Here is a 27,223-nt window from a genome sequence, read left to right as displayed (position 1 = left end):
GCTCATTGCCTTATTTGCTAACACTCACGTGAAGCACTTTGGAGTATTTTATTGTCTTAAAGAAAACCACATAAATGCAAGCTGTAGTCAAAACATTCTAATCATACCTTTGTTCTTTCATCAATTGTCTTAAAGCTACATTCTGATGATCAACTCTTCTGCCAGAACACAGAGTTCCTCCTTCCTCAGCCCAAATAAAATTCCTCATTTTGAATACCTCTGCTTGACCTCCCCGTAAACTTGGAGATCACAGTGGATCAGACAGTATCTACGGACAGAGAGCAAGCTCATGTTTCGAGTCTAGATGAGTCTTTTTTGTTTAAGATTCCCTACAGTGTTGAAACAGGCCCTTCGGCCCAACAAGTCCACACCGACCCTCCGAAGAGCATCCCATCCAGACCCATTCCCCTAAATTTACCCCTGACTAATGCACCTACACTACGGGCAATTTAGCATGGCCAATTCACCTGGTGTGCATATCTTTGGACTGTGGGAGGAAACAGGAGCACCCAGAGGAAACCAACACAGACACGGGGAGAATGTGCAAACTCCACACAGTCAGTTGCCTGAGGCAGGAATTGAACCCGGGTCCCTGGTGCTGTGAGGCAACAGTGCTAACCACTGAGCTACCATGCAAAGCTAAATGAATAAACTTTGATGAACAGTCTTCCAGACTCAAACCATTAGCTTGCTCTCTCTCCATGCATGCCATCTGACTTGCTGTGTTCTCCAGCATTTGCTGTTTTTAGTACAGGTTCCAGCATCTACAGTAACTTGCTCCTCCCTTTTAAGCTGGTCTGACTTTAAGAAGAACTCTAGGTTTTGCAGTGAGTTTACTTCACCATCTCCCTCCCCTGGTGTCAGCCCTGCATCCTTTCCTAGGCCCTGAATTGTAAATGGATGGATCCCACCAATGTGAGTTGAGAGTCCAGTTTGTATAACAGCAGACCCCTTACCTTTAGTACATTCGTTCCCCATCCAGCCTTCCATACACAGTTTGTTCCCATTCTGGTCACAAACAAAGTGACCAAACACATCATCACGGGGCCGGCAGAGTTTGTTGCAGGCAGTGCCATAGTAATATTCCTCACACTTCACACGGATGCTGTATTCAAAATGAGCCACGGCTCCGTGGTGCTGCAGGGTCATCCACTGACTCCCTGGGTTGATCATTCCTGTGTGAGCAGCTCGCTCAATCAGTTGCCCTTCGTCTAAACAAAGAGAAAAAGGAAAAAACCAAATCCACTCAGTTTATCTTAAATGTAGAATGGACAATGCAGTTATATCCCATAAATATGGTCAAGGGATAAGTGGGTATTAACACTCAAGCCAATTGCATTTAATATGAACACTGTTAACTGTGAGCTCACCTACATTCACATTATTAAACTATTCCTGACATGATCTGTCACCAACAGGTCACACTATGGCATAGAAACATCTGCCTGTTTGAGAATGTTCTTACCCTCCAAAGGGTAATGACTCCCAACAGCAGCCTCCCTATGTCCCCAGCTCCTCTATGGGAGCAGGAGGAGGCCAGTCAATTCCTCAGTTAGATCAGGCTGACATCTATTCTAAGTCGAGAGCGCGGTGTTGGAAAGCACAGGAGGTCAGGCAGCAGCCGAGGAGCAGGAGAGTCGACATTTCCAGCAAAAGCTCTTCATCAGGAATGAGGCTGTGAGCTGGGGTTGGGGGAGAGAGCTGAGAGTGCGATAGGTAGATGGAGGTGGGGGTAATGGTGATAGGTCAGAGAGGAAGGTGAAGTAGATAGGTGGGAAGGAAGCTGGGCAGGTTGGAAGGTTGGATCTGGGAAAGGATGGGGGAGGGGCGGTGAGGAATCTGGTGAAATCTACATTGATGCCCTGGGGTTGGAGAGTCCCATTCTTCGTCCAGGTGTCGGGTGCTGAGGGTATGGAGATGGAGAAGCGAGGGGGGAAAGTTGAAGTGGTCAGCCATGGGGCAGTGGGATTTGGAAGGTGTGGGTGTCATGGAGATGTTCTCTGAAACAATCTTCAAGAAGGTGTCCTGTCTCCCCAATGTAGAGGAGACTGCATCGAGAGCAATGGTTACAGTAAGTGACATGTGTGGAAGTGCAGGTAAATCTCTGATGGATGTAGAAGGCTCCTTCGGGGCCTTGGAGGTGAGGGGGGCGGAGTGTGAGCACAGGTTTTGCAATTCCTGCGGTGGCAGGGGAAGGTGCTGGGAGGGGAGGGTGGGGGGCATGGACCTAACAAGAGAGTCGCAGAGGGAATAGTCTTTACTGGTCGCAGAAAGGGGTGGGGTGGGAAATATATGTGTGGTGGTGGGGTCCATTTGTGGAAATGTCGGCAGATGATGCGATATATACAGAGGGTGGTGGGGTGGAAGGTGAGGACCAGGGGGGTTCTGTCCTTGTTGCGGTTGGAGGGTGGGGTTCAAGGGCAGAGGCGTGGGACATGGATGAAATGCACTGGAAGGCATCATCAACCATGTGAGAGGGGAAATGGCACTCTTTGAAGAAGGAGGCCATCTGATGTGTTCTTTGGTGGAATTGGTCCTCCTGGGAGCCGATGCGGTGGAGGCGAAGGAATTGGGAATAAGGGATAGCACTTTTACAGGAGGCAGAGTGGGAGGAGGTGTAGTCCAGGTAGCTGTGGATTGTAGACGATGTCAGTATTGAGTTGGTCACCACTGATGGAGATGGAGAGGTCCAGAGAGGGGAGGGAGGAGTCCAGGTGAACTTAAGGTTGAGGTGGAATGTGTTGGTGAAGTTGATGAACTGTTCAACTTCCTTGTGGGAGCACGAGATGACACCGATACATCATTGATGTAGTGGAGGATAAGGTGGGGAATGGTGCTGGTGTAACATGTGGGCACGGTGGCTCAGTGGTTGGCACTACTGCCTCATAGCACCAGGGTCCCAGGTTTGATTCCAGCCTCAGGCGACTGTCTGTGTGGAGTTTGCACATTCTCCCCAAGTCTGTGTGGGTTTCCTCTGGGTTCTCCGGTTTCCTCCCACAAGCCAAATATGTGCAGGTTAGGTGAACTTGCAATGCTAAATTGCCCATAGTGTTCAGGGATGTATATGTTAAGTGCATTAGTCAGTGGTAAATGTAAAGTAACAGGGTAGGGGAATGAGTCTGGGTGGATTACTCTCTGGAAGGTTGGTGTGTGCTTGTTGGGCCGAAGGGCCTGTTTCCATACTGTAGGGATTCTATGTGCTTTCTATTCTATTTTAACTACAGAAGATGGACTGTTCCACGCAACTGACAAGGAGACAGGCACAGCTGGGGCCCATGAATGCCCATGACTACCCCTTTGGTCTGGAGGAAGTGGGAGGATTCAAAGGAGAAATTGTTAAGGGTTAGGACCAGTTCAGCCAAACAAATGAGAGCATCAGTGAGGACACCAGGAGAGGAAGAAACAGAGGGCTTGGAGGCCCTCGTCATGGCGGATAGAGGGCTCTTTCTCTTAGTTGATGTCATTCTAACCCCATCGATCTGCTTTCTCTGCATATCTACAGATCCCCACGGGACTATTTAAACTATGTCTGGAAAGTCCGCTCAGTGGATAATTAACCGTCAAACATTATCACAAACTTTTGTACATTATTACATTGCACAATGCAAGTTCCCACAAATTAGCTGCTACATTTCCTACATGACAGTGATTAGAGATAAGTACATTATTGGCTATATCCACTTTGGAATAAGCCATAGTGGCAAGGAATCACAAAGCCTTTACAGCACAGAAAGAGACCATTCAGCTCCACCAGATAGGTCCATGCCAGTGTTTACACTCCATTGTTCCTCATCTAACAACCAACTGTTGGGAATATGTGCTTACACTAAAGGATTGTGTGAAACATTTGAAGATGCAGACCAGTTTGGACATTTTCAGAACTGAAAACCATGTAGTTTTATCAAAGAAAGAAGTCCGCAGCTTAACATGTGCAGTGAGTCACCTGCATTTTACAAAAAAATCAATGACTCTGGAGAAAAGACAAACAAAGCTTTCAAGGGGATTTTAAAAATGGGATTTATGGTCCTTAGTTATTGGAAAATCTGGTTTTAAAAAACCAAGGTGGCCCTATGTTAATGGTTCAAAAGGTGTGGTGCTGGAAAAGCACAGTTGGTCAGGCTGTTACCGAGGAGCAGCAGAGTCGATGTTTCCACCATAAGGTCTTCATCGGGAATGATCACCTGATGAAAAGCTTCTGTCTGAAACATTGCCTCTCCTGCTCCTCGGTAGCAATGTTTCAAACAAAAGCTTTTCATCAGGTGATCATTCCCGATGAAGAGCTTATGGTGGAAACGTCGACTCTGCTGCTTCTCGGTAGCAGCCTGACCGACTGTGCTTTTCCAGCACCACACTTTTTGACTCTCATCTCCAGCATCTATAGTCCTCACTTTCTCCTAGACTAATGGTTGCCTTTGTTTGACAGGCCTATTACAAAAGCTGAAGCACACAGACTAACAGATTCGGGAACAGCTTCTTTCCTGCTGTTTATTAGACTCCTGAATGGATCTCTCAAATTTCAAATGTAATGTTGATCTCGCTCTTTGTGCTCCTTCTCTGCTGCCGTAGCAGTGTTTTCCTTGTTCTTTTCTGTTACCCGAATGCATTTTATATGGCATAATCTGCTTGTACTGCATGCAAAACGAAACTTTTCACTGTACCTAGGTACAGTAATAAATCAATCAAATCTCAGTAGCTAGTTCAGGAAGATAAAGCAGAAATTGAGAGTCTCTCTCCGAAGATTCTTTCGTCAGTATAAGCTCCAAGGCACCAGGCAAAATTTCCAAATGCCAATATGTCTAACTTTCTTGAGAAAACTGGACCATAACAACTTTCAAAGACTTGGATCCAAGACGATGGTAGAACGTCCGTTCCGATCCCATTACTCCACGGCGATCTGAAATTCTACTTAAATCAATAGGAAACCGAGTGGACAGAGAGAAGCCAAGACGTTCTATGTTTTGTTTCAGACACTTGGAAGAGGCTGCCTCATGGTTTAATAATCATTAGCTGAGTAAGAGAGAAACGGGAGATTCATCCCACCTCCAATATTGATCCTGTATTGAATTAGTTATTCTCAATACTTTTGTGGAGGAGCCTCAGGGTGAGAAGGGAACGGGGAAAATCCACGTTTTTAAGATGGTGGTCAGATGACCTGGTCATGCACACATCTGTGCATGGAACATGAAGAGGATTAGAATAGACCATCGTGTCCTCAACAGTCCATCAGCAACACTGGTTCATGAGCACTTGAGTGCAGGACCAGGTGAGGTCTGGGGCAGCACCCCAGAAGGAGGAATTAACTATTCAATAAAAACCAGGAAAGAGAGAGAAAAAACAAATCAAGATGCCGATTCAGCTCATCATCTCAGCTATCAATATCCAAGACTGTTAACATTCACCTTTCAAAGATGAAGGGAGTAGCTGAGGCCTGCACCGTTTGATAACTGCACATTGTTTTTGAGTTTCCCCACAAACGTTGCAGGAAGTTCTGCTCGGAGTTCTTTTTTCAGCCAGAACGGAAATACTAAGGAATTCTGAAACAAAACAAATCTCAGGTCTAGCTATTTTCTCAAGACTGTTGGGCTCACCACACCCATCCAGCACGAGAGACTAACTGAAACACACACGTACTTATACTGGGCTGTGTTTTAGATAGAGCAGACATTGAAATACGCACAGAGTTTCCGCATTCCTTCCCCTAGTCTCCCACTTCCCACGCTGCTGAGGCTGCGTAGATTAACATGTTGACAAAGGGGTGAGCGTTTGCTATTATTCACATACTGCTGGGTCACCAATACCGTCTCCAATATTTAACTTTGGCTCAACAGGGTTGTACTGTCACTTTAGGTCAGAAGGTTCCAGGTTCAAGCCTGACCAGAGACTCCGGGTCAACGGTTGCAGCGCGGTACTGAGGGAGTGCTGCACTGTCAATGCATGCAGCTTCTACATGAGACATTAAATTGAAGATCTCTCTGCTCTCTCAGATGGGTTGTGAAATATTCCGTACTAATATTTCGAACGAGGAAGAGATATCTCCCCTGTAGGCTAGAGCATAAACAGATTAACTGGCTATTGGCAGCATGGGACCTATCACAGGAAAAGGTAAATTTCCTTATGAGCCCATCCAATCAGCATCAACATCCAGTTGTTTCTCTAAGCAGCTTCCCCTTAATGTTTTTATAAGATTTGTATTCCAAAGGTACCTGGTTCCACATGCCAACCACTCAAGTTGTTCTTTGTGGAAGCTTGCTGTGCATCATTTGCCTACCATATTTTGTAAATTACAGTGACTTGATTGGCTGAAGTGTTTTAGGATGAGGGATTTTGGTAGGCGCTATGAGAAATTCAAGTTTTCTCTCCTTCATACAAACCAGCCCAGTTCGGGTGCTAAGCTGGTGCAGAAACAGCTGACATCAGATGGGCAGTAAGTTTACTAACGTTAGCTCTATGTTTGGTTAGGGAAAATGGAATCAAAAGGCAGAACTGTTCCACTACCCAGCTGGCATTTAGCACAAAGTCAACATGGTTTCGGTGATCAAGTATTGACTACATCGGACCCAGCCCTGGTCACAACAGGTCAACATTGCAACACTGCTTGAGGATCAGACACAACACAGTAATGTTTGGGAGGAGGCCATTTGTCCCACACACACCTTTCTTATGCAGTGGACTTCCCCATACCCGCCAAAAGATCTTCATGCACTTCCCAAATGAAGATAACTGGCAAAGAACTAAAAAAGGGGAATTGATGAGAAACCCAAATGCACAACAGATGAAAATTTTTCTTAGATTAGATTAGTTACAGTGTGGAAACAGGCCCTTCGGCCCAACAAGTCCACCCAGACTGATTCCCCTACACTTACCCCTTCACCTAACACTACGGGCAATTTAACATGGCCAATTCACCCTAACCTGCACATCTTTGGACTGTGGGAGGAAACCAGAGCACCCGGAGGAAACCCACGCAGACAAGGGGAGAACGTGCAAACTCCACACAGTCAGTCGCCTGAGGCGGGAATTGAACCCGGGTCTCTGCTGCTATGAGGCAGCAGTGCTAACCACCGTGCCACCCATACATTATAACTGTTCAACTGGAATTGCATGAACTTGAAAAGAGCCTGTCCAGGGTTATGGGCAGGATGAGAAAACAAAAAGGAACAGGAAGATCTGGAGAATTCGTTCAAAGATCCAGCACAAACTTAATGGGCCGAATGGCTTTCTTCTATTCCAGGACAAATAAGTGAATCAGATTATGAATATCAATCCAAGTTTTTTTTTGAAAAGCCCAAATATTATGGTTATTCCTTTCTAACAGCAAAAGGTGATCCAGTATTAAATAGTAATTTGGTCATTTGGATGAGTTATCTGGCAGCTAGTATATGTGGCAGTGGAGTCTAATACAAGTCGAAATTAAAGACTAGAAAGGAATTTAACCCCACAGGCCTATTGCCAGTTCTCGCTCAGGTAAAGCCAGCCAACATTATTCACACTTTTCTTATAAAAAAACATACTCCAGCTTAATTTATTAAAAATCAACAATTCTTCTCACAAAATATTCTAATTTTTATAGAAATATACATTAATATTTGCATTTTAAAATTTCAAAGATAAAACCCTTCAGGCCTGAAGTACTCCCAATAATCTGCCATTTTAATTCCTGCATTCACAATGGTATCTGCCCATGTAAACATGTCACACAGTAATTACAGTCTCCCAGCAGTGGGGGCACTCCAACATCAGACCCCATCAACTACTCAGACCCCTTGGCATCATGGTAGCCCACAAACCCACCAACACACTAATAGACAATGAGCAAAACTAATGTCATTTACAAAATACTGTGCAAGAACTGTAACAAACACTACATTGGACAAACAGGCAGAAAACTAGCCACCAGGATACATGAACACCAACTAGCCACAAAAAGACATGACCCTCTCTCACTAGTATCTTTACATACGGATGAGGAAGGACACCACTTCGATTGGGACAACACATCCATCCCAGGACAAGCCAAACAAAGACGTGCACAAGAATTCCCAGAAGCATGACATTCCAACTGGAACTCTATCAACAAACACATCGAGTTAGACCCCATCTACCACCACCTGAGAAAAGGAACAGGAAGTGACTTCACCACAGGAAATAACATCACCAACTCAAAGAAACCCAAACATATAAATAGAAAGCAGGAATTTTCAGCATTGCTTTGCATGAGGTCCACTGAAGATATTACCTAGTAAGGTAATGAAACGTCTGGAAATTAACCTTTCAGCTCAGCGAGCAAACCTACATCCAAATCCTCAACCTGAGCTACAAATCTTCTCAAAACTCACTAACTCCAACATCACTATTCCAAGGTCACTTATTTTTTAATATATATATATTATATATATATATATAAAGTTAAAAATCACATAACACCAGATTACAGTCCAACAGGTTTATTTGGAAGCACTAGCTTTCAAGGTGCTGCCTCTTGATGAACTATAACCTGGTGTGAGTTTTAATTTTGTCCACCCTTGTCCAACACCGACACCTCTGAATCACACATATACACTGAGAGGTCCCAGCAATGATGCTTGTGGAACACCTCTGTTTGCAGACCACCAGTCAGAAAAACACCCCTCCATAACTACACTCCGTCTTCTATGACCAAGCCAGTTTTATATCCAACTTACCAACTCACCATGGATCCCAAGTGACTTAGTCTTCTGGACCATCTTCCCATGAGAGACCTTATCAAATGCTTTAGTAGAGTCCATATAGACAACATCCACTGCCCTACCCTCATCAATCATCCTTGTCACTTGCTCAGATTTCTGAGATAAGACCTTCCCTGCACACAGTCATGCTGACTATCACAAATAAGCCCATTCGTTATCAAATGTGAGTAAATCCTGTCCCTCGGAATCTTCTCCAGTAATTTCCCTACCATTGATGTAAAGCCTATAATTTTCAGGATTATCATTGTTACCCTGCTTAACCAAAGGAACAACATTCACTATAGTGACACTGAAATAGTGATGATGGAGTGCCCCCACTGCTGGGAGACTGTAATTACTGTGTGACATGTTTACATGGGCAGATACCATTGTGAATGCAGGAATTAAAATGGCAGATTATTGGGAGTACTTCAGGCCTGAAGGGTTTTATCTTTGAAGTTTTAAAATGCAAAATGAAAATAGTGATTTGTATGAAAGTGTAGGTAGTCTGATTATTATGTTTTCAGACGACATGAAAATTGGAGGAGACGTAGGTAATGAGGAAAGTTGGTAAGGACACAGCAGGATATAGATCAGTTGGAAAGCTGGATGGAGTAATGACAAATGAAACTTAATCAGGATAAGTGTGAGGTGACGCATGTTGGGAAAGATATAGTAAATGGCAGGATTCTTGGGAGTATTGATATCCAGTGGGATCTTGGGATGCAAATCCTTAAATCCGTCAAAGTGGCAACACAAGTGGATAAGGTGGTAACGAAGGCATACAGCACGCTTACCTTCATCTGCTGGGGTGCTGAGTTGGTAAAGTGATGTTGCAGCTGTAGAAGACTTTGATTAGGCCACATTTGGAGTGTCTTGTGCAATTCTGGTCATCATACTACAGGAAGGATGTGGAGGCTTTGGAGAGGGTGCAGAAGAAGTTTACCAGGATGTTGCCTGGATTGGAGTGTATTAGTTATAAGGAGGGGTTAGACAAACTTGGATTGTTTTCACTAGAGTGTCGGAGACTGAGGAGGCAACCTGGATGATAATGTCAGCTTGTACGAGGGGGCATAGCTATAAATTGAGGGGTGATAGATTTAAGACAGATGTCAGAGGCAGGTTCTTTACTCAGAGAGTGGTAAGGGCGTGGAATGCCCTACCTGCCAATGTAGTCAACTCAGCCACATTAGGGAGATTTAAACAATCCTTAGATAAGCACATGGATGATTTTGGGATCGTGTAGGAGGGGCAAGCTGAGAATAGTTCACAGGTCGGCGCAACATCGAGGGCCGAAGGGCCTGTTCTGCGCTGCATTGTTCTATGTTCTTGAAGTGTATAAAATTACGAGAGGCATGGATCGGGTGGATAGTTAGAGTCTTTTTTTCCCCAGGATGTAATTGTCAAATATGAAAGTGAAAGGGTACTTTACATAAAAGGTGTTAGGTGCCTGGAACACACTGCCAGGGGAGTGATAGAAGCAAATACTGTAGCAACCTTTAAGAGGCATTTAGACAGAGAGAGGAACAGGCAGGGATTAGAGGGATATGGGCCATGAGCAGGCAGATAGGATTAGTTTACAATAACATCATGGCCAGCACAGACATGATAGACCAAAGGGCTTGTTCCTGTGCTATACTGTTATATGTACTAGATTGTATCAACAGTGTAACCATGCTACAGTAGCATATTACACAACAATTGAGGATAAGGACTAAAACAAAATCAAGAAGGTGAGTAAAAAACACCATCAATCCTTCCAAAATTTAATTCAAATTGAAGAGATTACATCAGCTACAGCTCATGCTATACTGCATCTATCAGAATCTTCATGTTGAAAGCATCTGAAAACATTAGTATCACATTGTTCAAAATAACCAGTCAGTCCGGCTCCCAAACTGAACTGGGGATATTTTCTATTGTTTCACTCCCCCTGTTAACTTATAAAGAGCAACAATACTTCTTTGGGATGAGGCATCAGTAGAACCTTAACAGGAGTATCCAATCCAATCCAATCCAATCCAATGTTATGATTATGTTGCTGACAACAGTGACTATACCTCAGAACACGATAATACACAGCAGTAGAAGTAGGCCATTCAGCCCATCAAGACAAGCCTCATTCCTGATGAAGGGCTTATGCCTGAAACGTCGATTCTCCTGTTCCTTGGATGCTACCTGACCTCCTGTGCTTTTCCAGCACCACACTCGCAATGACATTCAGCCCATCAAGCCTGCTCCAGTATTCAATGGCTGATTTAATAATCCTCAGCTTCACTTTCTTGCCTTTTCCCCCACAACTCTTGATTCCCTTCCTGATTTAAAAATCCATCTCTCCCAGCCTTGGATATACTGAACGAGTCATTGTCAACAGTGCTCTGTGGTGAAGAATTCAACAAACTGACCACCCTGGGAAGAAATTCCTCTTCATCTGTCTTAAAAAAGCAATCCCTTATTCTGAGGCGACGCCCTCTGGTCCCAGACATTCTCACAAGGGTAAACAACTTCTTAACATCTCCCCTGTCAAGTCCCCTAAGAACCACTGTCTATTTCAAAGAGGTCACCTGTAATTCTTCTAAACTACAATGAGTACAGGCTTCTGAGAATTCAACCTCTTCTCCTAAGTCAGTCACTCCATATCTAGGATCAGCCTAGAGACCTTTCTCTGGACTGCCTCAATGTCGGTCTGTCTTTCCTTAGATGAAGGGCCCAAAAATTGTTCACGGTATTCAGTCTGTGGTCTGACTAGCGATTTGTATAGTTTTAGTAAGACCTCCCTAATTTTATACTCCATTCCCTTTGGAATGAAGGCCAATGTTCTATTTAACTTCCCTATTACTGGCAGAACTTATACACTAGCTTTATCGGATTTATGCATCTGGACTTTCAAATTGCTCTGTACTGTAGTTTTCTGCACTGAAATAATATTCAGCTCCTCTATTCTTCCTGCCAAAGTGCAGAACCTCACATTTGCCCACAGTAGATTCCAATTGCCAAGTTTTTGCCCACTCACTTACCCAGTGTGCAGATGCTTTTTTGTCATCCTGACCACTTGCCTTCCCATTGCAAATGTGGCTCCATTAACATTCACTTTCCTGATCCAAGTCATTAATCTATATGGCAATTAACTGTTACCCCAGCACTGATCCCTGAGGCACTCCACTAGTTAAGGTCGCCATCTTGAATATGCCTCCCTTATCCCAACTCTCTGTCTTCTATTAGTAAGCTAATCCTCTCTCCATGCCAATATACTACCTCCAACACCATGGGCTCTTCGTATTTTATTAAGTAGTCTAATGTGTGAGAACTTATTGAATGTCTTCTGAAAATCCAATATATTACATTTACGATTTCACTTTGATCTATCCCACTTCTTAACTCCTCAAAGAATTCTGATAAATTTATCAGACATGATTTCCCCTCCATGAAGCCACATTGTCTCTGTGTGATCATATTATGCATTTCTAAATGCTTATGTTTACAATCTTTATAACATATTTCCTGATAACTGGCCAAGAGTTACCTGTTTTTTGTGTCCGTCCTTTTTAAAATAAAAGTACTACATCAGCGGTTTTTCAGAACCTATATAAATCCTGGAAGATTGCTATGACTCCATCCACTGTCTCTGTGGCTGCTTCTTTTAACATCTAAAAGATACAGCCCATCGCGTCCAGGGAATAGATCAGCCTTTACAATCCCTGGCACATTTTCTTTAATGATAGGTTTTGTAGTTAGAACATAGAATATTACAGCGCAGTACAGACCCTTCATCCCTCGGTGATGCATCGACCTGTGAAACCAATCTGAAGCCCATCTAACCTGCACTATTCCATTCTCATCCATATGTCTATCCAATGACCATTTAAATGCCCTTAAAGTTTGTGAGTTCTACTACTGTTGCAGGCTGAGCGTTCCACACCCCTACTACTCTCCAAGTAAAGAAAGAGAATTTATTTTGTTCTCTCCCTTTGCTCCTTGATTATTCGGACATTGTGGAATGTTACTGGTGTCTTCTACTGTGAAAAGTTCTGCTCAACTCTTCTGCCATTTCCTGCTGCTCCATTACTGTTCCAAGTGCTTCACTGAACATTTTAACAACAGGTCAATTTAGAGGGAACTACAGAAATGCAGTTTTTCTTTTTATTTGAAACATCACAAGATGTTTTTAAACAGTTCTGTTCTTTTACCTTGCAACTGAGTTGGTCACTGCATAATGGGGCCCACAGTATGTTGAGTGATGATGATTTAGAATGTGTTGCTTGAAAGTGAAAATATCAACTCGTGACACACTCACACTCAGTGATAACATTCCTGTGAGGCACCTTGGGACTTCAGTGCATTAAATGCACAATTTAAATACAAACATTTGCTATTTTTGGGAGCATTTTCAAAATGAAATGGAACAAGTATTGGAAAAAAAAATTGGTTGCAAAACTACAGGGTAAGAAAGATTAGGGTGTTGGGGCTATTGGAATATCTCTCATATGTGATGGTATTATCACTGGACTGTTAATTCAGAAACCCAGATAATGTGCGCGTTCAAATCCCACCATGGCAGACGGTGGAATTTAACTTTAATTGAAATAAAATCTGAATTAAGACTCTAATGATAGCAATCAGTTGATTGTTAGGAAAAACCAGTCTGAGTCACTAAGGTCCTTCGGGGAGGGGGAAATCTGCCATCCTTACCTGGTCTGTCCCACATGTGACTCCAGACCCACAGCAATGTGGTTGACTCTCAACTGCCCTCTGGGCATCAAGGGTGGGCAATAAATGCTGGCCTAGCCAGAGACATTCATATCCCATGAATGAATGGGGAAAAAAATGGGCTGAATGGCCTCGTTCTGTGGCGAGAGACTGCATGAGATCTGCCTCAACACCATGCGTATATCACAGCAGTTTCTCTAGCAGTTTCAGTATAAATGGGGTATCAATTATCCTGATTAGTTCAGGACTCCCAGGGAACACATTTTTGGATTCAACCACTTGGATGCCGCCCTCTGTGAAAATGTGCAGTTTAATCTCCACCTAACGTGCTGTTTATTCGATTAAAAAAACAGTTCTGCCAAGTCACAGGAGAACTATTAAGGTCTTGCCCTGACAAGTGCAATTAACAGGCTTGTCAGCTCCACCCTAGCTGTGAATTTTATTTGTATGGTGCACAAAATGTCACTTATTTAGGGTTTGAACTCCTTTCTATTCCCTTGGTTACTGGCCAGGACCCAAAATTTCTTTTTAAAAGGAAAAGAAACAACTGTTTTTCTTCATAGTTGACAGCAGGTAACCAAAACTGTTGTCTCCAAATGCCAGAGACCATCACTGATTGGGAAGTGTGTTTAACACACTCCTCTAAGCATCACTGACAGCTCCTTCCACTGTACTGACGCTGGAACGACATGCACACCCCCAGGTAAACATTCTTCAAGTGTGAGCAAGCTGCTTCACCTTGAGGCACGACAGAGTATTCTGATCCCGCTGTTGACTTGGCGCGTGCATGAACACACACACACACGCACGCACACACTTTCAACTACCTGTTCCTGGATAGTCACCAGAAGCAGAATCAATGGCGGATTATTGCCACTCCCCAGCCTGGAGATATTGAGACTAATTGCAGCACTCACTCCCTGGCAACAAATCAGATAACCACGCACGAGCCAGGCAGACATCAAACCTTACATCTTCCTGTTCTGTAAGACTGACTTACCACACCTAGAGTTCATGCTAAAAGGCAAACCCCCAACCTGAATAAACACAATTCAGATTCAACCGTGGTTTAGGATTAGATCTCCTGACAACTAACTCATTGAAGTACAGAGTTCAACAAAGAAAGACTTATTTCTACTGCAGTTTACACAACCTCAGAACCTCCTCATGCTCTCCACAGCCGATTATGTACTGGAGGTTACTGTTACCATGTAAGAAATGCACAGAAAACAATGTGATAAGGATCAGAACATGTGTTTTGCTGGCTGAGAGATAAATATTGGTCAGGACATTAGGATACCTCCCTGTTCTCCCGAAGAGCAGGATCCTTCCATCCAGCCAAGGGGGAGGTGGTGCCTTGGATTACTGTCTGATCCAAAAGGGTAGCACGGTGGCCCAGCGGTTAGCACTGCTGCCTCACAGCACCAGGGTCCTGGGTTCGATTCCCACCTGTCTATGTCAAGTTTGCACATTCTCCCTGTGTCTGCGTGGGATGTGCAGGTCAGGTGAATTGGCCATGCTAAATTGCCCACAGTGTTAGGTGCGTTAGTCAGGGGTAAATATAGGGTAGGGGAATGGGTTCGGGTGGGTTTCTCTTCGGAGGGGTGGTGTGGACTTGTTGGGCTGAAGGGCCTGTTTCCATACCTGTAGAGAATCTAATCTAAAAATAAATGGTAGCATCAATCTCAATGCAGAACTCCCTCCCTCAGAATATTTCCTCAGCTCTATGGAGTGAGACAGAAACTGCCAAATTCCAGCCTCTCTGAGGTACAATTGTTTGAGCCACTGTTACCGGCAAGGCTCAACCTCTTTGGGGGGTGGGGGGGGGGTAGAGATAAAAAAAAAGGAAGAAAATACTTGTTTGTCTTCCAGTTAGCAGAAGGTTCCAATCTTCAAGTGGAAACCATAACCATTCAGGAATTGTTTAAGATCGTCCTCTAGCCAGTTCTGCTTGCTACCTCATCTGCTAGCACGTTCCATCTACACACACGCTTCCAGATAAACAAACTGTCAAGTATAAGCAAGTTACTCGACCTTGAAGGCTCCCAGAAAGCTCTGATTGTGTTGTTAGCTTGGTGGGCGCGTAATCACGGTGTCAAGCTGAAGCAGGTATCCAAGAGAAAGCATGGTACAAGCATGGACAATAGGTGTGTCTGTGTGTGTCTGTCTGTGAGAGAGAGAGAGAGAGAGAGAGAGAGTGTAGTATGTGTGCGTGTGTATATATGTGTGTACACGTGTATACCCAGGTAAAGCAGATGATAAATTGAGCTACCTGGTTCAGGGAATGCTTCAAAAGGTTAGTTCAGATTTGATTAATTGCAGCTTACAATAACATAGAGCTTTTAACAAAATAGAGGCTGCTCTCTCAGAGAGAGAGAGGGACCGAGACAGAGAGGGAGGGAGAAAGAGACAGAGGAGGGAGAGAGATGGACACAGAGGGAGGGAGAGAGACAGAGACAGAGAAAGACACAGGAAGAGGGAGGACTCTGGTGGTGGGGGGGGGTTGAACCTGAAGGGGAGAAGAAGAATCCTTCAAGGTGACCACAGCTGTAAGGCAAACCAGCTTTCCTGCCAACTGAGCTATTTGACCCTCTGTTTTAACAGAGTAGAGAACTGAGGCAATTGATAGGGAGCTGTGAGAAAAATCAAGACAGGAAAGTGACCATGTTGGCCCATGTGACAGCAAAGTGGAAGGTTTCAAGGAGTACGAAAAGAGTGCTGGAAATAACAACTGAGGTCAGGCAGCATCTACTGAGAAAAACAGGAGGAGTGTTTTAGATAGAGTGACCGCTCATCAGGGAGGAGAAAGTGAGGAATGCAGATGCTGAAAATCAGTCAAAAGGTGTGGTGCTGGAAAAGCACAGGCAGTCAGGCAGCATCCGACGAGCAGGGCAGTTGACTATCTTCATCAGGAATGAATGAAGAGCATTCCTGATGAAGGGCTTGAAACATTGACTCTCCTGCTCCTTGGATGCTGCCTGACTGGCTGTGCTATTCCAGCACCATTCTTTTCAACTCTGACCTCTCATCAGAACTGGTTCAGCATTTTCATAGAGATATACAGCATGGAAACAGACCCAACCCGTCCACGCCAACCAGATATCCCAACCCAATCTAGTCCCACCCTTCCTATTCATATACCCATCCAGACATGTTTTAAATGCTGTAATTGTACCAGCCACTGCCATGTCCTCTGGCAGCTCATTCCATACACGCATCACCCTGTGTGTGAAAACGTTGTTCCTTATCCATGCCCCTCGTGGTTTAACAAACCGCTACAAAGTTATCCCTCAGCCTCAGATGCTCCAAAGAGTACAGCCTCACCCGATCCAGCCTCTCCCTATAGGTCAAATCCTCCAACCCTGGCAACATCTGTGTAAACCTTTTCTGAACCCTGTCAAGTTTCACTACATCCTTCCAATTGCAGGGAGACTAGAACTGAATGAAGTATTCTAAAAATGGTCTAACCAATGCCCTTTACAGCACAACATGACCTCCCAACTCCTATATTCAATACCCTGACCAATAAAGGAAAGCATACCAAACGTCTTCTTCACTATCCTACCTACCTGCGACTCCACTTTCAATGAACTACGAACCCGCATTCTAAGGTTCAGCAACACTCCCCAGCACCTAACCATTAAGTGTGTAAATCCCGCCCTGATTTGCCCTAGAATCTCACATTTATCTATATCCTGTATGTTTTTTTTCCAGATTTCCACGGTTTAGATGTTTGAAAAGGAATTGGGAAGGAGGTAAAAGAGGTGGGTGAGTGGCATTGCTAACCAGGGATAGTATCACAGCTGCAGAAAGGGAGTGTGTCGAGGAGGGTTTGTCTACAGAGTCAGTATGAGGGGAAGTCAGAAACAGGAAAGGAGCAGTCACTTTATTGGGAGTTTTATACAGGCCCAGCAATAGCAACAGAGGCACAGAGGAGCAGATTGGGAGGCAGATTTTGGAAAGGTGCAGAAGTAACAGGGTTGTTGTTATGGGTGACTCTAACTTCCCTAATATTGATTGGAACCTACTTAGTTCATATAGTTTGGATGTAGCAGTTTTTATCAGGTGTGTCCAGGAAGGGTCCCTGACTCAATATGTAGATACGCCAGCTACAGGGGAGGCCATATTGGATTTGGTGCTTGGCAATGAACTATGCCAGCAGTCAGATCTCTCATGGGAGAGCATTTTGGTGAGAGTGATCACAACTCCCTGACTTTTACTATACTCATGGAGAGGGATAGGAGCAGACTGTACTCAACTGGGAGAGGAGGAAGTATAATGCTATTCGGCAGGAACTAGGGCATCTAAATTGGGAACAGATGTTCTCAGGGAAATGCACAACAGAAATGTGGAAGTTGTTGAGGAAGCACTTGCTGACTGTCCTGGAACAGGTTTGTCCAACTGAGGCGAGGAAGGGATAGCAAGATGAAGGAACCTTGAGAGACAAGGAATGTGGAAAATCTAATCAAGGGGAAGAAGGAAGCTTACTTAAGGTTGAGGAGGCAAGGATCAGACAGGGGTCTAGAGGGTTACAAGGTAGCCAGGAAGGAACTGATGAATGGACTGAGGAGAGTGAGAAGGGGACATGAAAAAGCTTTAGTGGGTAGGATTAAGGAAAACTCTAAGGCATTCTACACTTATGTGAGGAACAAGAGAATGGTCAGAGTGACCAGTGACCAGCTTGGTGACCAGTGGTGTTCCATAGGGATTGGTTCTGGGACCTCTGCTCTTCATGATCTTTATAAATGACTGGGAAGAGGAAGAGGACGGGTGGGTTAATAAGTTTACTGATGACATGAAGGTTGGTGGTGTGGTGGATAGTGTGGGAGGTTGCAACGCGACATTGACAGGATGCAGAACTGGGCTGGTAAGTGGTAGATGGACTTGAAGCTGGAGAAGTGTGATGCCATTCACTTTGAAAGGTCAAATTTGAATGCAGATTACCCAGGTTTAAAGCCAGGATTCTTGGCAGTGAAGAGGAAGAGAGATTTTGGGGTCCATGTCCATGGATCCCTCTAAGTTGCCACCCAAGTTGATAGGGTTGTTAAGAAGACGTGTGGTGTGTGGCTTTCATTAGCAGGGGGATTGAGTTTAAGAGCCACGAGGTTATGCTGCAGCACCATAATGCCCTGGTTAGACCACACTTGGAATATTGTGTTGAATTCTAGTCGCCTCATTATAGGAAGGATGTGGGAGCTTTAGAGAGGGTGCAGAGGAGATTTCCCAGGATGCTGCCTGGACTGGAAGGCATCTCTTATGAAGAAAGGATGAGGAGCTATGGCTTTTTTCATTGGAGAGAAGGAGGATAAGAGTTGACTTGATAGAGGTGTACAAGATGATGAGAAGCATAGAGTGGCTAGCCAGAGACTTTTTCCCAGGGCAGAAATGTCTATCATGAGGGGGCATAATTTTAAGGTGATTGGAGGAAGATTTTGGGGAGATGTCAGAGGGATGTTCTTTACACAGAGAGTGGTGGGTGTGTGGAATGCACTGCCAGCAGCTGTAGTAGAGTCAGAGACATTAGGGACATTTAAGTGACTTCTGGATCAGCACGTGGAAGTTAGTACAATCAAGGGTGTGTAGGTTAGGCTGATCTTACAGTAGGATAAAAGGCCGGTACAACATTGAGGGCCGAAGGGCCTGTACTGTGCTGTACTGTTCTATGTTTACCTACAGGTAGGTTTTATTTACTTGTAATGAACAGTCGTTCATATCAAGTTCGGGAACCTGGTCAGTGTTTTCTGTTAACCTGATTCCAAGAGATAGGTAAATTGGGTTCTCTGTGTACTTTGATTGAATCATTAACTTTTGTAGCGACCTCAGGAGTCATGGAGCTCAAGAACCAGCACACTTTCTCAAGTAGGTGGCAACACAGCCTTCCGGTTTACTGACCTTAAAGTGATTCGTCCCATCACTCGGGTCTATGGAGGGGAGAGACCTCAGTACAACACTGTGTCTCTACACAAGTACACGGGCTGGTCTTATACAGAGACCCATGTGACTGAGCCACTGCACAGGGGTCCTGGCTTGTCCTCAATCCATTCAGCAAGACCCACTCTCACTAGAACAGCTCAAAGCCTCCCATTTGACATAGAGAGTCTGTCACAAAGAAGTTGTTAGTGACTGTTTCCCAGTCCTTGATCCAAAAAGATTGTGCCCAGGAATATTGCACCAAAACAGGGCCCCAAAATGAAAGGTGGGCAGTCGGTGGTTGAACGGATCATCAAGGAGCAGCCAAGTGAAATGCAGCATGGGTTTCACCCACCTACAGAAGGTGGTGTACACAGCCCAGACAATCGCAGATCCCAGCCTCCCATCCATGGACTCCATCTAGACTTCTCGTTGCCGTGGAAACGCTACAAACATCATCAAACCCCACCCCAGTATTACACTACCACAACCTCCTCAGACAGGCAGGAGATACAAAAGCTTAAACACACAAACCAACAGTTCCAGGAACAGCTTCTTCCCTGATGTTATTAGACTCATGAATGTACCTCTCTAATTTCAAATAATGTTGATCTTGTTAATGTTGATCTTGTTAATCCTGTGCAGTTGTAACCTGTATGACTCACTGATCATAGGGTACTTAGAGTATGTCCTTACTTGCTATGATTGGCCTGTACTGCTCACAGAACAAAGCTTTTCACTGTACTTAGGTACATGTGACTACGATAAATCAAATCAAACCAAATCACAAGACCATAACAGGTAGGAGCAGCAGTAGGCCATTCAGCCCATCAAGCCTGCTCTGTCATCCAATGAGAACATGGCTGATTTGCTAACCCTCAATTCCACTTTCCTGCCTTTATCCCCATAAACCTAGATTTCCTTCCCAATTAAAAATTTGTCCATCTCAACCTTGATCATCCTTAACAACCCAGCCCTTACAGCCTTCTGTGGAAAAGAATTCCACAGATTTACTCCCCTCAGAGAGAAGAAATTCAACATTATCTGTCTTAATCAGGTGATCCCTTACTTTGAGATGATATCCTCTCATCTTAGACTTTCTCACAAGAGGAAACAACTTCTCAGCATCTATGCAGAATTCTGCACACCTCCCAGTCCCAATCAGCAAGGATGTGTTGGATGGGTGTTACTTGCTGGGTCAGGAAGCCAGTGGAGAGCTGTTGAGAAGAAGGTTCCAGTCATGGTTGGTGGACGTTGGTGTTTTCCACTGAGTGTCGGAACAAGAAACATCAAAGAGATGCCCCACGCCACACAGGAGCATTGTGCCATGTTGTATTGTGTAATACAGCAAGTGTGAGCTCCAGAGAGGTTCTGCTGAAGGGTCACTGGACCAGAAACATTAACTCTGCTTTCTCTTCACAGATGCTACCAGCCCTACTCAGTTTCTCTGTGACATTTCTGTATTGGAGAGAGAGAGAGAGGTCCAGAGTGTTTGGGGCAGCAATGCCCCATGTGGTTCCAGCAAATTTGGTTGGGAGGTTTCTTCCCTCTCCGATGTTCACCTGTTGCTGCTGTTTTCTTCCTGAATGTAAAGAGTTGCTCCCAGGTGTGTTGAATGAAAAGCTCATGCTTTAGTCTCTGGCCAGGTTTTGGCACAGGCATTGTGGAGACGGAATATACTAATCACAGTTCGAGAGGAATTATATGTGAACACCCTGTGCTGCAGTAGTGAGTACACTTTATAACCTCTTGGTTAACGGACTGGCCCCAGTACAGTAACGAGCTTAGGTAGCATACACACATCATCATTATAACTGAATTCAGAATCAGAAGAGTACAGAAAAGGCCCTTCAGCCCATCGAGTCTACACCAACAAAAATGCTGAATCTACACTAGTCCTACTTTCCAGCACTTGGGCCATACCCACAAATGTTATGACATTTCAGATGCTCATCCTTTTTTTTTGAAAAAAGGGTTAGCCTGTCCTGCCACCTTCAGGGATTGGTGGACAAGCTCCACAAAATCCCTCTGAGTTTCCTAGCATCCTGCTATTCAGTGAGTACTTCCTTGTCACTTCACATTTATCAGGATTAAATTCTATCTGACCAATCCACCTATATCCCCATGTAACCTAACACCTTCTGCCTCACCATCAACCACCCGGCCACTCTCAATGTCATCCGTAATGTACTCGCCATCCCCACCACACCTTCGATATTGTTTATGTATGCAAGGTTATACTGGATTCCAGCAGCTTTTACCTTCTCTATCAATCTCCGTATTGGAACCTTGACAAAGGCTTTGCTGAAATCCATATAAACATCAACTCACTTTCTTCAATTACACACCGGATCACCACCACACCTCCCCACTCAAAAAATTCAAACAAATTCATTAGGCATGGCCTCCCTCAGACAAAGTCAAGATTAGAGTGGTGCTGGAAACCTGATGAAGGGCTTTTGCCCGAAACGTTGATTTTCCTGCTCCTCGGATGCTGTCTGACCTGCTGTGCTTTTCCAGCACCACTCTAACCTTGACTCTGATCGCCAGCATCTGCAGTACCCACTTTCGCCTCCCTCAGACAAAGCCATACTAATCATCCCTAATTAAGCAGAGATTAATTCTCTGCTTCAGAATTTTCTCGAATAGTTTCCCTACCACTGATGTGAGTGTCATTTGTCTGTAATTCCTTGGTTTAACTCAAGCTCCCTTCTTGAAAAGGGGAACCAGGTTAGCGGTTATCCAGTCCTTTGATATCGCCTCTTGTGGCCAGAGAGGAATTAAAAATTGGATCAGAGCCCCTGTAATTTGCTCCCTTGTTTCCCACAGCAGCCTGGGATGTAACTCACCCACTTGGTTGTCCAATTTTAAGCTCACCGAAACCACCAATACCTCCTCACTCCCCATGTCAAATAGCTCACCTTGTGGGGTTTGGGTGTTAACAGACCATATGTGTCTATGTTGAGCAGTGTTGTGGTCAACTCTGAGCCTTCCTGTCACTGGATGTAGCACTAAGATCATAACAAGGTCATGATGTGGAGGTGCAGGTGTTGGACTGTGATGGACAAGCTCAAAAGTCACACGACACCAGGTTATAGTCCAACAGGTTTATTTGAAATCACAAGCTTTCGGAGTGCTGCTCCTCGGTCAGGAACACTCTGAAAGCTTGTGATTTCAAACAAACCTGTTGGACTATAACCTGGTGTCATGTGACTTTGGACAAAATACCAAGGTGAGAGGGTTGCGGCTGTGTGCCTTACCAAAAAGCTGCAAGCATACCGCCACCAGGAATCAGCACCACTGAGAAGTTATAGAACTCACGAATAAAACAATCTTTTCACCTTTCGCAACGCTCAAATTGCCCTAAGTGCCTTATCTTTCAGAATGCCCTCGCTGTTGTACTGCAAAAAGTAAAATGGAATGAAACCAGATTCAGAGCTAAAGCACTGTGCATAAATTTCCACTCTCTTCTATAGGAGTATTGTGCAATGCAATTGATTTAACAGATAATGTTTACAACATACAATCAATACAACTAGACCATGCAAGATGGGCACTGGGTGGAGGGGTCATGTAACTCTAATTGGATATCTAACTTTTCACAAGTTTTGGGATATTTTCTCAGCGTATGCCCATAAGCTTCAGAACACTGCAACTCAGGAGACTATTCAGCCCATCGTGTCTCTGATATCTCCCTGAAAGCTATGCAAATTGGTCTCATTCTCATTGCTCTGTCCAACAGCCCTGCAACAGGTGATGGGATTTTTGCTCTTTCTCATTGAAATGCTTTTAATATTCAATTATGGGACATGGGCATCACTGGCCACACCAGCATTTACTGCCCGTCCCTAGTTGCCCCTTGAGAAGGTGGGTGCGAGCTGCCTTCCTGACCCGCTGCAGTCCATGTGCTGTGGGTTGACCCACAATGCCCTTAGGGAGGGAATTCCAGGATTCTGACCTAGTGACAGTGAAGGAATGGCAATATATTTCCAAGTCAGGATGGTGAGTGGCTTGGAGGGGAACTTGAAGGCAATGGTGTATCTGCTGCCCTTGTTCTTCTAGATGGAAGTGGCCTTGGGTTTGGAAGGTGCTGCCTGAAGGTCTTTGGTGACTTTCTGCAGTGTGGTAATTCATCAAAGATTCTCAGATGTAAATGTATCCTTTAACTTAAATTATCCCAAATGTCTATTACTAGAGCTGTACGAATCCATCTTTTACCAAGGTCAGTTCACTTTAGCCAACTTTATACAGGTGCCCTTGTAATTGCCCTAAAGTTTAAAATACAGTCTTATACATACTCCTTTCTCCCTCAAACTGAATGCAAAATTCAATATTATAATCACTACCACTGAGAGGCTCCTGAACTACAGATCAGGAATTAATCTTGTTTCTGCATATTACCAGCTTGAGGATAGCCTGCTCGCTGGTTGGCTCTCAATGTGTTGTTTTAAGGAAATTATACTTAAAACATTCAGCACATCTATCAAGTTCCCTTTGCTGATCAGATTATTCCAATCTACGCAAATTAAAGTCACCAATGATAATAGCTGTATTTTATTTACAAGGTCCGACTATGTCCTCCTGTGTCCTCTGTCCTACAACATAATTACCGTTAGATCTATAAACAACTCCCACAAGTGTCTTAACTTGGACATTTCTTCTTTCAAACTGATTATATAACTAGACAAAGAAGATAACCTCTCATTAAGTACAGTATTACAGTTTAAGCACAATACAATACCAAGTATTGCTATCCTTAATTAACAGAGCTATTTCACCACCTTTTCTCAGCTTCTTGTCATTCCGAAATGTCGTATTGTTGATGATTTATATTCCAGTTTTGTTGTACTTGCAGCAAAGTATCTAAAGACCGTCAAGTCACACACTAAAAACAACAGAGGCCAGACAGCATCCATGGAGAGGGAGCAAGCTAACATTTCGGGTCCAGATGACTCTTCATCAGAGCTCTGAAGAGTCGCATAGATTCAAAACGTTAGCTGGCTCTCTCTCCATGGATGCTGTCCGACTCACTCTGATCTCCAGCATTTGTTGTTTTCAGTGCAGATTCCAGCATCTGCAGTCATTTGTTCCAATCAACTCATGCACGTTTATTTCTACTTCAGGTAAGCACTTTGGTGTGAATGCTACAGACACTCTGATACAGATGTCTTAGTTCTGTCTTTTGACCATTTTTTTGCCAAGGCTGGCCTTGTCTGCTGGTATACTTAAGATGTATGCTCTGTCCCTTCTTGCTGAGCTCCAATTATCAGTACTCTTTGTTTGCTATCTCACTCTATTGTCTTGTCCTTTTCTCGAAGCTTAACACATGTTCCTCATCTCCGCCACTTAGTTTAAAACCATCTTTACCATCTTCGTTATGTTTCCATTTTAGTCAGTCATGCAAACTTTAATCACCATATATTAGACATTATGATGCTGCTTTCAATTTGCTGGCATCTGGAATCACACTGTTCTCAGATGTTAAAACGGGATCACTTGAAAAATAACTTAGGAAGCACTGCCTCATCTCTCAGCTCCATCTTCTACACAATGTTGCACAGAACATTAAATATTCAAACCTGCAATTCTACACCGCCAAGCAAGTTTGCCAGAATTGAGCAATGTTGAACAGACACAGATTGAACAATGGCTGATAGTTTGCATTGACTGGTTCAGATTAATTAATTAATAGAACTCATAGGGCCTGTGGCCTGGTGAGACACAGGCTGTTGGGGGGAACACAGAGGCAAACTATCAGTTTTCAATAGTCTCACAAATAAAACCAAGGAACAAAAGGGGAAAAATGCATTGCTGCATAAATGTTTTAAGAAGTTAATGGGTCCCAAAGCCAGCCTTTGCATGTTATGCAATTACTGGACAATGTTCATGTCACACTTCATTGCAGAGGATATCTGAATCCTTTTTGCACCTGGCTTCCCTTTCTCTATAGGGATTACGGTGAGTAGACAATGACTTATTATGAAAATGAATGAAAGCCTGTGCTTTTTACTCGAAGAAGTAATTTGGATCCTACGAGCAGTGAAAGCACAACAGAACCTAACCAACTGAGCTGTTCCCAAACCAACTCTGGTGCCTATAAGGCAATAACTGACACTTGCACTTTTATGTTGAGCAAGGGGCATGGATAGAATAAATAGACAAAGTCTTTTCCCTGGGGTTGGGGTATCCAGAACTAGAGGGTTTAGGGTGAGAGCGGAAAGATATAAAAGAGACCTAAGGGGCAACTTTTTCACACAGAGGGTGGTACGTGTATGGAGTGAGCTGCCAGAGGAAGTGGTAGAGGCTGGTACAATTACAACATTTAAGAGGCATTTGGATGGGTACATGAATAGGAAGGGTTTGGAGGGATATGGGCCGGGTGCTGGCTGGTGGGACTAGATTGGGTTGGGATATCTGGTCAGCATGGATGGGTTGGACCGAAGGGTCTGTTTCCATACTGTACATCTCTATGACTCTAAGTTGCTATTACAGACAAGCACAACTTTTCTGTCACTGTAATCACTTGAAAGAAGAACAAAGCTGCTGAGCGGGATGTTGCAAGCCCCTTTCGGTCCATGCTGAGCGTCGGTACATGGAGTGTGCAAGGCATCCCCACCTGTCTTTGCACATAACTTTGGAATTCCACCACATCCTCAAGAGACAGAAGACACAGGAGCCTTCCTGATAATGCAAAACGACCTGGAACCACCACCTTGGGAGCTGACTCAACGTTCCACAGTCAGTCTAAACTACACTCGTGACTTAAGCTGCAATATACAGTGGGATTGGTCTTTCACTTCAGACAACATGTTCTGTTCTTTTAAGTGCTAAAAATCTACACTGAAGAGGGAAAAATTCAGAATTACACTTGGGAATGTTACAAAGTCAAATGTATTCAAAGTTTACACTCATTTTGAAATATGCAAAAATGGAGAAAATTACATTCAAATAAGATAAAAACACTAATTCTGAAGTACTTACAACATTCCCCACATGCCTTCTTGATAATACATATGATAGGTTTGACCCTCTTATTTTCCAATTCAAATTGACAATTCTGTCAGGCACAATACTTCACAGCATCTTCAAAGTTCCCTCCCATTGGACCTTTTAGCTCAATATACTGGCTCATGCAAGGAGCGAGTGAGTTTATAAACCACAAACAATGAAGATCATTAAGAATGTCTTGGCTCTGCCTTGAGTACAACCCTATCTCCAAGTGAAATGGACAACACATTCCAGGAGTACAGCGGGAGCTTCCAATCCTTAGCATCACACTGCCAGCTTCAGGCAATGAAATCTCAATCAAAGCAAAACAAAGAGCTGGGGCCGTCTGGAAGTTTTAAACTCAGACGGTCTGGCAGCATCTACAAGGAGAAAGCAAGAGTTAACGTTGAGTTCAGCGACCCTTCTTAAGGGCTACCATCAGTTCTGAAGAACAGTCACTGGATCTGGATCATTAATTAGTTTCTCTCCACAGATGCTGCCAGACCCACTGAGTTTCTCCAGGGATAAAAGCTCAACGTTGTCCAACAAGGTTCCTCATTCAGCACAAGCCTGTTTTATTTTAGCAAATTTATAAAGCAAAAGTGACGTAAATTATTTGGCTTCCCCAGGAATTAGGAGAAAGTGAGGACTGCAGATGCTGGAGATCAGAGCTGAAAAATGTGTTGCTGGAAAAGCGCAGCAGGTCAGACAGCATCAAAGAAGCAGGAGAATCGACGTTTCGGGCATAAACCTTAGATTAGATTAGATTACTTACAGTGTGGAAACAGGCCCTTCGGCCCAACAGGTCCACACCAACCCGCCGAAGCGCAACCCACCCATACCCCTACATCTACCCCTTACCTAACACTACGGGCAATTTAGCATGGCCAATTCACCTGACCTGCACATCTTCG

At 44.1% G+C, this 27,223-nt stretch overlaps 1 protein-coding gene across 2 annotated transcripts in view; it reads right to left on the bottom strand.

The window, feature by feature from the left end:
* Nucleotides 1-27,223, bottom strand: part of jag2b (jagged canonical Notch ligand 2b) — a 231,095-nt gene that overhangs the window by 112,519 nt on the left and 91,353 nt on the right. For both annotated transcript variants that reach the window (XM_072568028.1, XM_072568029.1), the window contains exon 4: nt 957-1,211. In XM_072568028.1, coding sequence (XP_072424129.1) covers nt 957-1,211 — 255 coding nt within the window. The remainder of the gene's footprint in view (nt 1-956; nt 1,212-27,223) is intronic.

This window comes from Chiloscyllium punctatum, chromosome 4 (assembly GCF_047496795.1).
Source record: "Chiloscyllium punctatum isolate Juve2018m chromosome 4, sChiPun1.3, whole genome shotgun sequence".
Taxonomy (NCBI): Eukaryota; Metazoa; Chordata; class Chondrichthyes; order Orectolobiformes; family Hemiscylliidae; genus Chiloscyllium; species Chiloscyllium punctatum.
Note: the sequence above shows the minus strand (reverse complement) of the source record. Positions and strands in the feature narration are given on the sequence as shown.